Raw genomic sequence first — 16,385 nt, 5'->3', positions numbered from 1 at the left:
TCACGATTGTTGTTGAACGTTTTAACTTAATTAAATTTGCATTGATCGCCTCTGTTGTTTCCATTCAATGAGATTAAACCCAGTTGATTATTGTTTTTGCACATCCAATAGCTTACAGTTAATACGGTTTTATCAGCCTTCCGGCTGCTTTTAGCCGCATTCTTTTCCGCGTGTACCTGCAACTTTTCAGTTGTTTCACTTTGGGGAGCTGAATTTCACTCGAAATGCGAAAGAGGCAAGGCAGTGAACCGTGTGGGAAGGACCCCTCGGCAGGACCCTCGGCAGGAGCACCCACCCACCGAATGCCACCCACTGCACCAGCACTCGTGGCTGTGATTTATTTACCGTTGAAATTATCTTGTTTTGCGGTTTGATGCATCGCATTGCCAAAGTAACTTTATTTTGCACTCGAAACCTTTTTGCACTGCACCGCGCAGAGATAAAAATTTACGTTTCGGCTTTCGTTTTCTTTTTGTGTGTTTCTTTTTTTTCCATTTTTTTTCTTCCATTCCGCTCCCGCTGCTGTGTTTTGGCCCACTCCCACCTCGTGTTGCTAACTTTTCAACTAACGTCGACTTGGGTGAAAATTGACTTTGCAGGCAGCAGGCAGCCAGCTGCCACGCCCACACGCCCACCGCTAGGCGTTCTTTTAGTGCATAAAACTTTTGTGTTAGACTATCAATATTTGCACCCGTGAGGGCGGACTGTTTATCTAGCTGCAGTTTGAAGTTTGTGTGCATGCTGCGGCCGAGCCAGGATTCTAGATGGCCAGATAGTGGGATGGATGGATGGCAGGATGGCTGGATGGCTGGATGGCAGGATGGCAGGATGGCAGGATGGCTGGATGGTGGATTCCGGATACGGAAGGATAGTGGGCTTGACTGGAACGCAACACTTTAGTTTAATTGGTTACCAGGCGAGCTGTGTGCATTTTTAAGTAAGAGTTAATATTTAAGGGCTTCAGTTCGGCAAGCACAGCTAATTTGACACTTGAATTCGAAAGTTTGGTGGACAGCGAGAGTTGGAGACTGGAGGCTTCGGTTTTGGCCAAGCCGCATACATACAAATCCCATATCAAAGCCGACCACATGTCACAATCACACGCACGGGGGAAAACTCCTCTGCAGGCTCTGCAGGTGTGGGTGTGTTTTTCCAACCCCTCCCCCATATTTACACACACACCCCCCACACAGCCATGCGAATGAGTGTGACACCGTGTGCTTATCGTGCTTAAATAGCTTACACAATTATAATAATCCCCACCGCCACTAAGTGCAGACAATGTCCGTGGAAAACACACCGTGGAACGCGAAAGGGGGGGAAATCAGTTGTCGAATTAAATAAATGTATACTTTCCAAAAAACAAAGTTCCTTTGTTTGTCATAGCCGAATGGCCGGGATTAATGGCATTAAGCGTGCCACATCAACATCAGTTCGTTCCGATATCCTGCTCCTCGATTGCAGTGCATGAAGCCCATGGTAGCAGCAGTTGTTTGCCAACTATTTTGTTTGTAATTTATTTGAAAATTGAATATAAATTATTTACTAAAAAAGCATTAAAAGCAGGACGGGTGAGAGAGTCCGACGGAGCGGGGGAACAAGGACACAACAGGGCCACAGACATGGTTCTGTAATTTTAATTAAAACAAACAAACGGACGAACACAGGATGGAGCCAGCTACACGGATCGGTACATACATTTATGCATTTGTATGTATGTATTTGTATGCATGCACAGTGCGGAGGTCCTGCCCGATTATATTCTAGTTGTATCGCTCAACTTTCGCCCATAATTGCTGGTCAAAACGAAGGGAGAGGACTGGATGGGGGGGTATGATTTGTTTGTTTGTTTGCTGTAACTGTCATTATAAATTTCATTTCAGCCCGAACGGAAGTCCGTGTGTCTGCGCGTGGGCTTACCAATTTTAATGAGGTGATACAGGAAGTTGCAGTGGCATGGAGTCCGCTCTAATTGGCAAAACAAAAAGTGTGCATTGTGAATCAATAATGAGTCGAAACACATCAAGCCCTTAAAGTCCCTTTTGTTGTCCGCAATTAAACCGCACTGACCATTGATTGAGTTACAGGTTGCTGGCATTTGACGAGGACGAGGACGAGAAGGAGGAGAATGACCAATGCTATTTGCACATTAGTCCAATTCAATAATAATGGCAAATGCAAAACTGAAACTAATTGCTATTTGCATGCAGCTCCTCCGAGTTCTAATGCACATGCCAATTGAGTTAGTCCATAATTACAATGGCCATTGCCACGGCACACCGATATTGTTTTAGTTTTTGGTCCTCGCCCGGGGCTTTTGGTCGAGATTTCAAACCTGAGACAGCAGAACAGAGATGCTATAAGTCCATGACTTTCAAACTTAGTATTGCAATTTAATTAGGTATTCATCTGAGGATAAAAACTTGTTATGTTTACTATTCAACTCATATGTACAAATATTTAATTTGAGAGTTTTCCCTCAAGCATCACTGTGGCAATCGTAATGATTTCAAAGCCAACACGAAAACCGCAAATGTAACTAGCAATTCAGCAATCCAGAGGCGAAGGGCTGGAAGAACTTGCCTCGAAAGTAGGCCTCGATTATTGCCAAACTATTGGCCTGGTCGGTAATATCATAAATTCATTACCCGCCAGGCGACCGGCCACGCCCCCCGATAACCACACGCCCACGGCCGCAGTAATGAGCTTTCACATTTCCACATTTCAGCGGAGCGCGGCAGGCAGCTCATCATCTGCCTGCCAGATGCCACGCCCCCATTACGAGCGGCAATGACTATTGAAAAACGGTTGACCGAAAATGACGCGCAAATGTTGGCAACATTAAATTAAAGCGCCAGTAAACTGGCTCAAACCGCACGCGAAAATTTATGCATATAAATCAGGCAACGTGGCCGCCGCTCGCTGATTGACGTGTGCCCGTCAGCCAGGCCCAGCAAACTACTGCTAATTTGTCGGGGGGTCTGGGAACACTCCACCCCCTTCCACCCCCCTTTCCACCAGACTCCCCCTCTGCGAAAAAAGAAGCAGAAAGGAAAAAATCCGAAACAACCAAAACAAGGCAAACGCGGCCAAGCCAAACCAAAGCAAACAACAACACGAGCAGCTGGAGCAAGAGCGAAATGTGCCGAAATTCCATCAAAGCGACGTTTTACGGATAAAACATTTGCATATTTTGATTGGACACGCCCAGTTGTGTGTGCACAGTGGGCGAGCAAACAATGGGACGGCGGCGCGGCATTTGGGACGGTTTGGCATGCAGCTAACAAACTGCGACGTGCGCTAGGCTCAGACAACCTCCGCGGTGGCACAGGAGGCACAGCAGCAATACCAGTGGCACCAACAGCAACACCAACAACAATAGCAACAGCAACAGCAACAACAATAGCAACAGCAACAACAGCAGCAACACAATAGCGATAAGGGAGTCGGCATTCAGGATTCAGGAGTCAGGAGCCGGACACGCCCACTGGCAGGGCGGTCAACTCCCCCGGACTGGACTGGTCTATCATGCGGCTGACGTGACGTGACGCGGCAGCGATTTTTACACTTTGCACTTTTTTCCACAGCCAGATACCCCGCGCATTTTAAAATGTAAAAGGTAGTTGGGTTTAGAGAGCAGCTACCACTCTATTTGTTGCGGGAAAATTATTATTTCTTATTTTACAAATAGCATGGAAATTGATAAACCACTTTATAAAAATTTTTTAGGATTTAATTAACATTAGCCTAAGCATTGAAATGAAGCCTTCAAGAAATACCAACTCCAACGGGCATCTAAACTTATATTTAGTTAATTATATGCTTCATAAAATATGTCATGAAACCATTCCTTATAACCTATTTATTTATTGGCAAATCCAACTTGTGTTTACACAGCCCTTCCCAGTCGATAACTGGAATGATATAGGGCATTAACTGCTGCCGATTTCGCTGGTCAGTGGCTCTTTGTTTCGCTTTTGTTTTAAACGCGCTTTTTAGTTGAGCTCCCCTCCATTTTTTTGGCGTTTCGGCGACGTCATCCGTCGCTGTCGTCGTCGAGGGCAATAAATCTTCATTTTCGCTATTAAAATGTTGTAATATTTTCGCTTGTTTTTTAACGCGCTGCCGATTGTCCTTGTCGATCCGCACTGCCGCCGTCCGCTGGCCGAAATGTATTTAGAGTTTTGGTTTAAGGGCCGCGGACAGAGTCATAAATAAGGAATAGAGAATAAAAATTGAATTGCCCGACGTTCCAGCGGCTGTTGCCTTAGTTTTTGACCGTTTTATTAAGGGGTGCCGCTTAGATTTTGTGGCTCTAAACGGATTTATGCCCGTCCGTAATTGATCTCTGGGAGGGAATTGCCCGGGCGATAAGCTTTTCGATGGCAGCTCGACTTTAATGCGATTTCTTTTGACCCTGCGACCGCTGATGTCACTGCTGACACATTGCGTATACGCAGCGTGTGGCAGGGGCTTTCAGCTTTCAGCACGATAGCTGCGACCCTCATTGCATTAAAATATTTGACACAATTGCAGCTTTATGGCAATTTGCAAATTGCATGCCCCCCCCGCGGAGTCCTCTTCCTCGGCGGTCGACTTTGTCAGGTGCACACACATTGTGTGCACCGTGTCATTTCGAATAATTCCGGAGTGCGTGACAGCGTTTTCTGCCCCGCCTCGCATGCAAGTCAATCAGTTCGCCGGCGAGAAATATTAAAAAGCAATTCCGTATTACCGCTACGAAAATATATTCAGTTCGCTGGGGTTAAAGTTTTGCTAAAAGAGCACTGCTGCCGATCAACTAATAAATTGATTTACTAGCCGGGTTATTTTCAGGAATTTCCGCCTGGCGGTTCCAGCCGCGGAATAAATTCAGCAAAGCTCGATTCACTTCCGCGCCGGGGTCATAAATCAAACTGTCTAAAATGGCACACATAAATTTCCATACTGGAAGAGGCATTTGCGATGAAATTAACACGCTGCGGCCAGGTATCGTTGGCCGTGATTAATGCAACGCGGCGTATGCGTAACGTTTCGCTAGCTGTCTTTATTAATGGACGCTGATTTGCACATAAAGCACGGCACACACACACACACACACGACTCGGGCGATAAAATGTGGCCAGGAGGAGGCACTAGGAGGGGAGAGGAGAAAAGGAGGGCTCTGGAGTGGAGCACAGGGCACAAGGTGCTGGGATTAAGCCAGATAGCTGCTCAGCTCCTGTGGCTTCTTGGCCGGAGCAGCTCCTCCGCTCCGAGCCGAGGTGCCCGGGCATTGTTGTAGAGTCATTAAGGTGTAAATTATACCACTAATTAGCCATTAAGCACCAAACGGCATCAGGCAGCAGGCGGCAGGCAGCGGCGTTTAAGCACGTACATGCCAAAAACAAAACGAGTTCTGCGTGCTGCGAGGGACTTAGAACTATACGGAGCAATAAAATTTAATGAGCATATAAAATGTGAGAGTGAAAAGTAAATTCCGGGGCTCAAATCGAACATTCGTACTGCTCGTCGAGGTGCCCCGGGATTATCAGCGAGTGTGTCCTCAATCCTTTCCAGAAGTAACGCAGAGGCGAGCGGCGAAACAAAGCGAAGCAAGAGCGGCAAAAACAGCAGAAATAGTTTGAAAAAATATTGAATTCCTAAGACATAAACAAAGCGAAGAGGAGCGCGCAGCAGAGGCAGCAGCCGTAGAACTCCGGCGGACTATTGAAGCAGAAAATCGAAAATTTATACAAATATGCTGAAGGAGCGGAGTGGGACTGAAAATGGAGCAGCGCTCCGGCGCTCGGCAAATGTGCAGCGGCGGCAACAAAAGGAGCAGCAGCAGCCCTTCGACCAATGTGTGTGTGTCTGTATGTGTCTCTGTATGTGTGTGTGTGTTTGCCATGGCTAAATTTGCATTTATTTTCCGAGGGTATGTTCAAATGTGCAACGAACTGTGCTTGAGTAGAAGACAGGCGGAGAGCCATGCAATCAAAGACGAGCCGCTGCCGCCGAGATCGCTCCTTCGCTCTTCAGCTCCTTCAGCTCCTTTGGCTCCTTTCTGCTCCTTTTGATGCTGCTCCACTTTTTTTTGGGGCCCTTCGGCAGTTCGTGTCCAGTGCACCCACATCTCATCCACATCCACCCTTTGCCGTGTCCATTCGCAATAGAGAACACATAGAACAGAACAAGACAAAAGCACTCGCACAGCTGACCCTGCAGCCAAATCGCAGGAGGAGATCCATCTGGAGATCCACCGAGTCGGCAACTGCCTTTGATTGCCTTTAAAGCGCCCTCCGCTCGGAATTGAAATTGAATTTGCCATTTGTTCGCCGGCAACTTGTAAATTCAAATAAGCCGAGTCCCGAGCCCCGCTCCCCAGCCATCCGCCATCCGCCTGTGTTTTTCATTGCGTCATGCTGCATAATGAGCTGCAAAATCCTTGCCCGGCTTACATGGCGTGTGAGTGACGTTTAATTTGCCGTCGACAGCGCTCGAAACCCCCTTACGGAAATCTTGCCTTAAATACGAATAAAACTTAGCACTAATCTTCCGATCGGTTCCATTACCTCCTATAATTGGCGAGCTAAATCGAAGAAATTGGAAAGGTCTTGTATAGTCTTACTTTCTACTTTTTAGCTTTACTTCCTTAGCAATGATGAAGATGGAGGTGTTATTACTGGCCCTGTTGGGTTTAAGCCACGTTAAGTTCTCAGTGGGTCAAACCGGAGGCAATCGGACCCTTGGACAACCATCGCTGGATGATTACATGGTTCGCTTGACGAATAAGGACGGGATCTTCTGCACCGGAGTGATCGTTAATAGGCGGCAGGTCCTCACTGCGTGGAATTGCAATATGAGATCGTATGGGAAATCCATAAAAGCACTCCTGTCCGATGGCTCCACATATAGCATCGAGCACGAAACTTGGGCCAATGACTACACAGCAAAAGACGTCCCAGAGCTGATTCTGCTTGAACTGAAACCTGAATTGGGGGAACAGTTTTCTCAGGCGCCGCCCTTTTGCAAGGAACGCCCTGGCTCCTCCGAAATACTTGATCTCTGGAAGTGGGACTCGAGTGGCAGAAAACTGGAGAAGAAGCCCACTCCGCAGACGCCAGCTAAGGATTGCGGGCGGCATATGTACCGTCTCGACGGGAGGCTCAACTGGGACGAAATCGTCTGCCTGAATACCTCGCCTGCCTCGAAGGAGCATTGTTTGGCCATTCGCGGGAGCCCCTTCGTTTGGCGGAACACCTTCTGCGGCATGAACGCCAAGGGTTCCTGCAGCACATTGGACCTGCCAGGTTTATTTGTTCCACTGCTCAAGGTTGATTAGGTTCCTAAAGCAGGCGCAAAAATAGAATGAATAGGGAGCGTAGCATGTAATCTCTTCAGTATTTAATCAAATAAAAGCTCCTATGACAACCGTGGTCAATTTTTCATTTCGTCAAGCGTCATGCTGCATAATGAGCTGCAACATCTTTTCCCGGCTTACATGGCGTGTGAGTGACGTTTAATTTGCCGTCGACAGCGCTCGAATGAAACCCGCTTATGGATATCTAGCCTTCATGTTGGTAAGTAAATAATGCTACTAGTTTTATAAGAATATTTAAAGAACATTATCATGGGAAAGGTGGTATAAACCAAACTACATTCTTTGTATGGAATGTCATGGATAGCAAACGATAAGGGATAACTTTCACACCTTGCTATATCAAATCGCGACTCGACTCTTGTTTCAGATTTGGCGCCCATCCAACTGATTCGCTTTCTGGCAAATGGAGATTATTTATTATACAGCAGGAACACTAAAGTGCAAAACTAAAGCGAGAAGTGAACCGGATCCTGCACGCATTTTACAGCTAATAATAAATGACCCGAGGTGGCTTGTCGTCGGCCACGTTTTTCAGCCGGGCACGTACGCATAAATTTCGACAAGGCCGTTGAATGTCCTTTTCCCCCGAATCCCCCTTCCCATTCCTTTCTCCGTTTCAGGTGTGTGCGTTTTTCGTCCTGTCCCCGTGCGCCGGCCCATAAACATAATGACCAGCTATTACGGCCGGTCGGCTCGACTTACATGCCGGCGAACACATGTTTGTCAGTCGAGTTATGTGCCAAGTGTAGCATATTTTAAATAATTGATGAGCGAGCCCGACCCGACCCGGCAGCTGCTCCTTCCGTCCGCCAGCTGAAGGGAAATCAGAGCCAGATCCCACGAACTGTACGGGTATTTGCATGGAAAAGCCTTTGGCCGGCCATCAATTAGACGCACTCGTCGCCGGCGAAACTGCCGACAAGGCTGTCACTTTTTGCTGTCGACGCCAGGGAAAGTCTGGAGGGGCTGGAAGTGCCTTTGGCCATCCGTTTTCTTGCCGCAGGTGGTGCATACATTACAAACACTTCAATTTCCGACTGCCAGTCTTTCTGCCTTTCTGGGAGATGGAGATGGTGCCTGCTGATTCGGGATCGGCTTCGGGTTTTTTTCCCCCTCGCAAAACCAGACAACTGTAATCAAAGCAAATTAATTATCTATGTCCTCCGTTGTGCGCCTCTTCTTCCGGCTTTTCCTGCCCTCCTGCTTATGTAGGTACTCGTGCCTTCCAGTCAGTCAAGCCTTTCATGTCCGGCACAATGTCGTCTGCCGTTGTCAGCCGGTCCACTCAGCTGTCTGCCCCCTTTGGCGGCAAAAGGCGAAAGGCAAGAGTTAAATGACGGCCATTGATGCCTGGTTTATAATTCAATATGCAGCCAGACTCCTGGACTCCAGAACCCATCACAATGCAGTGTCTTTCATTCCCTCGCTCGCTTTCAACGCTCTCGAAGGCAGTCAGCAAAAAATGCAAATGCCAAAACAATGACTGACACGGCAAATAAAGGACATGGCCAGAATTGGAGAGGCGTGCGAGATGAGTCTGCCGATTGGCTTTCATCTAAATTCTTAATTAATATTGCTGCAGGTACACTCGGCAAAACAGCAACGCAAAGCGTTTTAAAAAAGATCTACTTATTTGCAATCTTCTTCTGCATTGCTTTATGTCGTATTGACTTTATCTTTTTTTTTTTAGCAAGCTGTGCAACTAATCTGATAACCGAAACAAATGCCTTTTGAGATGGAGAATCGGATAACTTTCCCTGGCAGTGTTAGTTATTCTCCGACATGCGAATCCTAATCACAGGCACTTTGCTCGTTCTGTGGCTAGACTTTGGTGCTTCCATGTGGCTGAAACAGTTCGATGAGAACTACCATCGGCCCACGTACTACAATAGCCACCACAGATCGAAGCAGCACGTGGACTACAATCGCCAGGCTCTCGAGGATCGGGACAAGGAGGATCCGGTGACTCCCCGCAGTCTGCCTCCCTTTGATGCCTCGACGGACTTATCCTTCTACGTAAATGTCCTGAACAAGGGATCCGTGATCTGCGCGGGGGCTCTGATCTCCCGCAGGATGGTCATCACCTCGACGCACTGCTTCGAAGCGCCGGCCAGCGACGCCATCTACGAGTTCTCGGCCAAGGACATGAGCATCCTCACTGGGAGCGAGTTTGGCCAGAATCCTGCTGGCCACAGTGTGCTGGCCTTCTACATCCCGACGAACCGCAGGGAAGGGCGTGTGAATCGAGCGGCTCTGCTCGGATTGACAATGAAGCTGGACAAGTTCACCTACCGGTACATTCCGCTGAACAGGAGGAGGCCGAAGGAGGGAGACCGCGTCAAGATGGCCCAGATCTCCCCGCCCGAGTACCAGATAGAGCTCTACGACACCCGCGTCCTCGACTACGATCGCTGTCGGGTGCATTACGGCCTGAGGGACTTCTTCCAGGTGTCCACATTCGAGCCGGACTTCTTCTGCGTCCGCAACAGGCGGCACTCGAAGAAGAGCACCTGCGCCACTCGACCCGGCGATCCCCTGGTCATGGACAACAAGCTGCTGGGCATCAACATCTACGGGGAGCACTGCGACGAGGAAGAGGACTCCATCAACATGGACATTTACCTGCCCATCAGGCCAGTGATCCCCTTCATCCAGACCGCCACGGATGCGTTGAGAGCCTTCACCCTCAGTGGTCCCTACAACCAGTCGCTGCCCACCACGGTCTCTCCCCTGATTCAGTCCCTGATCAACAGGTCGCCCAACATTTACGTGGGTGAGCATGTGCCCGAGATTCTCTTCGACGATCCCCTCAACGGTGGACCACCCGGCGATGACACGCCTTCGGAGGAGCGCCACATTCTATCAGTTCCCGATTACTACTAAGCTTCTTACATTACCTCTGAAGGTTTCTGAAAGAATATATATAATTAAGTTTAAAGTATATGTAAAAAAACAAACTAATTAGCGAAATAAAATCAGGCGTAAACGTAACCAATTGGTTTGTTGTTATACCTTTACGAACCATAAGTTCAGTGCCAGTGATTTCCTCAAGACACAATGCAGCGTCTAGTGCTTATTTTTGGAATAATACTACTAGCTGCCCTGGCAAATGTATCGCTCTCATCAAATACCCATTATCACCGCTATATGCTGAGCGATTACAAGGCGCAGCACAATCCGAAGACTCAGATGGACTACAAACGACGTCGAGCGCGGACTGGGGACACAACCGATCAGCCGGAAGAACTTCCACCTCCACAAGATCAAAATGTGACCTTCGGGGACTCCAGGGAACCCTTTGTTATCTTGACCAAGTCCAAAGAGAAGGTGTCGCTGCACGAGCTGATGGTCCGGATATACAAACAAAGCAAGTACATCTGCATGGGAACCATTATATCCCCGAAACTAGTGGTGACCGCGGACACTTGCTTTGATGAGAAGGACGGCGACACGGTGCACATGAAGATGCACGACAACGAAATAATCGAGGGGAAGAAGATACCGCTGAACGAGACCTTTCTGAAGGGAGCAGATCCCCTTTTGGTCGCCATTCAAGTGGACAAGCTGCCCAAAAACTCGAGTGTAGTCGGGGATACAGTGAAGCTCTGCGACTCCGAACTGGAGAACTACAGTCCCGTCGAGGTGCCACTCTGGATAAGGAAGCGCCACAGCATCCACTCGCAGACGTCCTTCATCCTCCCGCTGCAGGAGTGCCGTCACCGCATGAACGATCGCCAGGGTCTGGTGGCCATCGACACGATGTTCTGCGTGCGGAACCCGAAGTACACGGTCCAATGCCAGCTGGCCATCGGGAATCCCCTGATCCACGACGGGGAGATCTGCGGCATCAACGTGGCTGGCCACAACTGCCCCGTCTTTACGGGGGTCGACCTCTACATCAAGATCTACGACGCCCTCGAGTTCTCGATTGTTGGCATGGAACTCATCAAGAACTCCCGCATCGAGGACACAATACTGTAACCCTTAAATAAATAATATCAATGATTTACTTCATTAGATTGTTTGGTAGTGTCGTAAGCCATAAGTAAGCACCATAAATAACTGATTACCCAGAAAGCCATTAATAATTTCATTTGACAAGAGGCGAGTTAAGTAGCAGTTAATTTTAGACTTCTAAAGTCAATACTACCATGTTGAAACTTGGGATTGTTTTGCTTTTGGCCTTGCTGTGCTCAGCCCACAAGGGTGAATCCGGATCTTCTGGTCCAAAACATCACAAGTTGAGGTACATGAGAGATGACTGGCGTCCACACTTTGGCTACCATCCTAGTCATGCTGCAGATAGCCACGGCTGATTCAAACCGTAACTACAGGATGTCGTTCTTAATTTCTATAAAATTTTTTAAATGTAAAAGCTAAGAAATGTACTTCGCAATGCGAATAAAATTTTGCGCTAATCTTCCGATCGGTTCCATTTCCTTCTATAATTGGCGAACTAAATCGAAGAAATTGGAAATGTCTTATATAGTCTTACTTCTTACTTTTCAGCTTTACTTCCTTAGCAAGGATGAAGATGGAGATTTTGTTACTGGCCCTGTTGGGTTTAAGCCACGTTAAGTTCTCAGTGGGAGAAGGCAGTTGGGTCCTCCTCCAGCCGTCGCTGGACGATTACGTCGTTCGCGTGATGATTAAGGACAAGATGTACTGCAGCGGACTGATCGTTAATAGGCGGCAGGTCCTCACCTCCAACATTTGCTATTCTAGATGGGGTACGAAGGACCACAAAGTAGTCCTTTCCGATGGCTCCACGTATAGCGTCGAGGGCATAACTTATTCCAAGAACTACACAGCAAATAGTAAAAGGTATACTAAGCTGATTCTGCTCCAATTGGAAACTGCATTGGAGGAGCCGTTTTCCTGGGAGCCGCCCTTTTGCAATGAAATCCCTGGCCCCTCCGAAATTCTTGATTTCTGGAGGTGGGACCCGAGTGGCAGAAAACTGGAGAAGAAGCCCACTCCGCAGACGCCAACTAAGGATTGCGAGCGGGAGGAGCCCAATCCCAATCCCGATTTTTTCAAAGATAACGATTTCGTCTGCCTGAAGAACCAGGGCTGGTCCGTGGAATGTGTGCCCACCTTCGGAAGCCCCTTGGTTTGGCGGAACAGTTTCTGTGGCATGCACACCTGGCACTTCTGCGGTTCACCAACAATCAACTATTCAGATGTATTTATTCGACTGCTCAAGGTTGATTCGGTTCCTAAAGCAGACGCAAAAATAGAATGATTAACTATCTATTTATAGGGAGCGTAGAATGTAATCTCTTATGAATCTTATTAAACAAAAGCTCCTATGACAACCGTGGTCAATTTATTTTCGAACGCTAATGTCGTAATCGCCTTATTTATTGTTCCAATTGGTCTCCTTTAAGCTAAACGATTCCCCGACCAAGTTGCGACTGGCGAAGATCAAATAAAAACAATATTTCGTGTGTCTCGAATATGACATTAAATTGTTCTGTCTCATTTCCGTTCGCCAGAGTTCGGCTGAGGTTCAATCAAATTAATGAAATACCGCTGCCGGTGGCGCTGCCGAATCAAAGTTTCCCGACAAGAACCAAGAACCATTAAACGCGCAGACGCCCGGCTTTATTTGCCGGGAAAGGAAGGTCCTTCGGCTCAGTGTCATTGACAAAAAGCAAAAAGCAGCGGAATGAATGGGAGGAAGCTCTGCAAACACTGGGATGAAGTGGCAGTGGCAAAACCTTTTGTATTGCAGCGATAATGTCATCAGCTAAAGTACTCCGTCGGGCATAGTGAAAAGTTCTAGTCAATCGCCATAAAGCACATAATGTGGCTAAGAGCCTGCCAGCGAGTCACAGAATCCCGCTCCCTGGATGTTGACGGTCGCATTCGAACTGTGTAAACATCATTAAAATGGTTTCCCTCACCCCCCTCCACCACTGCCGATTCGAAATGGAAAATCATTGAAATTATATTTCCGTCCATGTGTTCTGTTTGCTTTTTTGATTTCCCTTTTGATCTCCGCACTGCGATTTGTCCCCTGCCAAGGAGCGAGGTCCTTGCAAATTAGCCGCATATCACTTTATGGGAAAAGCACTTTGGTAAATTAAACTAAATAATTCAGAGGCGCGACCGCAGTTCATAAAATGGGGGCACAGCTAACGAAAACAAAAACTCGCGCCTCCTAAGCTTTTGTTTTGCTTTTTGTTTTTGCAAATATTTTCAACTGGCACCCGCACTCATAAACGAATATAGTATGTGGCTGCAGCTGGATGTGGAAATGTGGAAATGCTTGACAAGAAAAATGCGTTCGTCTACTCGGGGGAAAACTCAGACAATGCTATGCGAAAAAATGTTAGCGTACACTGAGAAAAGTCAGGGATCGAAAAAAATATTTGTATGGTCTATACTTAATAATATTACTAAAGCAACTATTAAGTGACTATCTTTTTTAATTTGTTTTCCTTCTATCAAATAAGAGGTGGAAGCATTTTAAGATTGATATTTGATTTTTTTTGTGTGATTTTGTTCCTCTACTCCGGAACGCATTTGTATGTGTGCGCACGTCCTTGGCCGTCGGGTGTGCGTGTGTGTGGGTGTGCGTAAAATTTTACGATAATACGCAACAATTCCGAAATGAGTGCACCCTGCCAAGCGGCCAAGTCTGCAGAGCATTTCGAGTGCAAAGAAAGCAATTTCCTCAATATTCTTTACGGCCAACAGGAGCCAGCGGGAAAGAGAGAGCAATAGAGAGAAAGAGAGTGGGAGAAAGAGAGAGAGAGAGGGGGGATAACAGGGGCACTCCTTGCTGGTTTTTTGTTATTATTTTCAAAGTTCCATAAGCCGCTTGCTAATAAAATTTTAGAAGCCTGCGTCGGGCCGTTAACATTATCATAACGCACACAGCGAAGCCATCTTGTGTGTGTGTGAGAGTGGCCATATAATAATCACACCTACACACACACACCCCCACCCCCACCCCCACCCCCACCTCCACCTCCACTCACCCACACTGTCATAGACACTGACACATATTTACATGCCACTTAGACATTGTCGCCCATTTCTTTGACTAGCGTTGCGTATACGCCGCGTTGTGCGTGCGCCTTATAATTCATTTATTGGCATAATTTCGTTTTATTTTTATTTGTTTTACGGCTTTTGCGATTGCCTTTGATAGGACGCAAACGACGCGAGAAGCAGAGATGCGAGAAGAAAGCGGCAAATTGAAAACATATTGAATATATCGGGTTTTGTTGCCTTGGCCGCCCTTGAATTGGCCGCGCCACTTAATTGCTAAGCTGCACACGCGACCCGGCATACAATTAGGTGTATCCCCCAGATCCTGGCCCCGTGCATCCATTACAAAGCACTTTAATTCGACCCAGCTCGAGCGCATAGATCACGCCCGACTTAATAAATTCCCACGCCAACGCCAACGCCAAAGGCAATGGCAATCGCAGAAGGCAAAAGGCAGCCGAAAACAAAGGAATCCTCGGACGTCGCTGCCACTCAATGGGGGCGTATGTCTTACCTGGCAGCAGCTGGAATCGGAGGAGCCGGAGGAGCGGAGCATCCGCAGCTCCGGTCTGTCTGCACACTTGTCTGGTCGCTGGAGACGTGACTGGGAAAATGCATTTCCGCTGCACGTGAAAAGCGGGGCGAGCGAAAACGAGAACGTTGCCACGGCAAACTCGCAAGGAGCGAGGAGCCAAACGAGAGGCACGTAAGTCAATCAGCGAGCGGGCAGGAGCCACAAGGACCCAGGATCCAGTGGCAAGGACCAAGCACCAAGCACCGAGCACCCAACTACTAAGTATAACCCTAATGCAATGCGGAAGTCACACTCCAATTTGGCTCGGGCATGGCGCCTGATTTTGTTGCTAACTGAATGAGTTACTTCCGCTTTGCCTAACAATTTTAAATAAAATCACATCACTCTTCGGATGGGAAGGGGCATCCTTTGCCGGCCAACAAACTCGGCCACCGACCAATATGGACAATGCTGTCTGGCCAGTGGGTGTGTGTGTGTGTATGTGTGTGTGTGGGCTTGTTCGTGTGTTTGTGTGTGTTCGGCAGTGGCCATCTCCGCCTTTTTTTCTTTCTGGGCGGCTGTGCATGGCAACCGACGCGACGCTGGCCTTTGAAATATTTATGGCAGCAACAAAGGCCATAAAAAGGCAATGCCAATATGCCAGTGAGCCACTGAATCGCGACTCAATGAAAGCGCCGGCCGTTTGGTAGCCAATTTAATTCACTCCGGCCCCGATTTATTCGCCATCAACTGATTGACATAGGAAGCAGTCTATATTTGCAAGTCCATCACGTTATTATGTTATGTTCCCGGCCCGAATCAACAGCAATTATGTGTTTGCCGGGTGCCGGGTGGGCAAATAAAACAAATCAGAACGCTGCATAATGAGGGGGAGGTAAATTGTGCAAATCATTACACTCAATTAATTGCCAGCAAAATATGAATTGCGAAATATTTCCGCGCTGTACACACAAAGTAAGTAATGCAATTATAATGCAAAAATAATGTAATCAAATGAGGTGGCTGGCGAAGCTCGCATTCCAACTATTCAATAAGCGGTTTTTTGTTGCCGGGCTGCTTATGAAATAGTTTCTGGCATATCAATAACACTCAATCACAATCCGCTGGTAAAAGCTGCGGAATGTCTGATATCGGAGTGCGCCAAGGGCCATGAATGAAATATCGTCGATAATATCGTCGCCCCCTCCAAAGTCCCCAGAAACCTGACAGCTCATGGGTAATAGATAGTTTCGTTTGCCGCAATTAACACCTTACGAGCTGCCCACAAATATTTGCCAAACTTATCGAGCATTTATCACTGACAAGTGTGACAAGAAGCGATGATATGATTCCATTCGCTGTTATATCGCTCGTTCAGCATGTGACGACACAATCAAAGGCAGCTAAGTAGAAAAGCTGAAGAAACCCACCTTTTCCACGGAAAGTGATAATATGAAAGACGGCCGAACAGAAGTCATAATTCTGAGGGCAGAGCGTGGAGCTCCA

The 16,385-nt window shown here is 47.5% G+C and overlaps 2 protein-coding genes across 2 annotated transcripts; both read left to right on the top strand.

Moving 5' to 3' along the window:
- The first annotated feature begins 9,126 nt into the window (after window positions 1-9,126).
- On the top strand, window positions 9,127-10,354 carry LOC108102274. The gene has a single exon (XM_017207025.2). The coding sequence runs from the start codon at window positions 9,146-9,148 to the stop codon at window positions 10,244-10,246; it is 1,101 nt and encodes a 366-aa protein (XP_017062514.1). The 5' UTR covers window positions 9,127-9,145; the 3' UTR covers window positions 10,247-10,354.
- A 51-nt stretch (window positions 10,355-10,405) lies between these two features.
- LOC108086292 lies at window positions 10,406-12,681 on the top strand. The gene is made up of 2 exons (XM_017183184.2): window positions 10,406-11,609; window positions 11,873-12,681. Exon 1 carries the CDS (start codon window positions 10,421-10,423, stop codon window positions 11,342-11,344), a length of 924 nt encoding a protein of 307 aa, XP_017038673.2. The 5' UTR covers window positions 10,406-10,420; the 3' UTR covers window positions 11,345-11,609; window positions 11,873-12,681.
- The last annotated feature ends 3,704 nt before the right edge of the window (window positions 12,682-16,385 follow it).

The sequence above is a fragment of the Drosophila ficusphila genome, unplaced genomic scaffold (genome assembly GCF_018152265.1).
Source record: "Drosophila ficusphila isolate 14025-0441.05 unplaced genomic scaffold, ASM1815226v1 contig_791, whole genome shotgun sequence".
NCBI lineage: Eukaryota > Metazoa > Arthropoda > Insecta > Diptera > Drosophilidae > Drosophila > Drosophila ficusphila.
The sequence above is the reverse complement of the archived record's forward strand: the minus strand, read 5'-3'. Positions and strand labels throughout refer to the sequence as shown.

Excerpts from the sequence above, each read along its gene's own strand:
- LOC108102274 (XM_017207025.2), top strand. The coding sequence starts at position 9,146 with ATGCGAATCCTAATCACAGGCACTTTGCTCGTTCTGTGGCTAGACTTT.
- LOC108086292 (XM_017183184.2), top strand. The coding sequence starts at position 10,421 with ATGCAGCGTCTAGTGCTTATTTTTGGAATAATACTACTAGCTGCCCTG.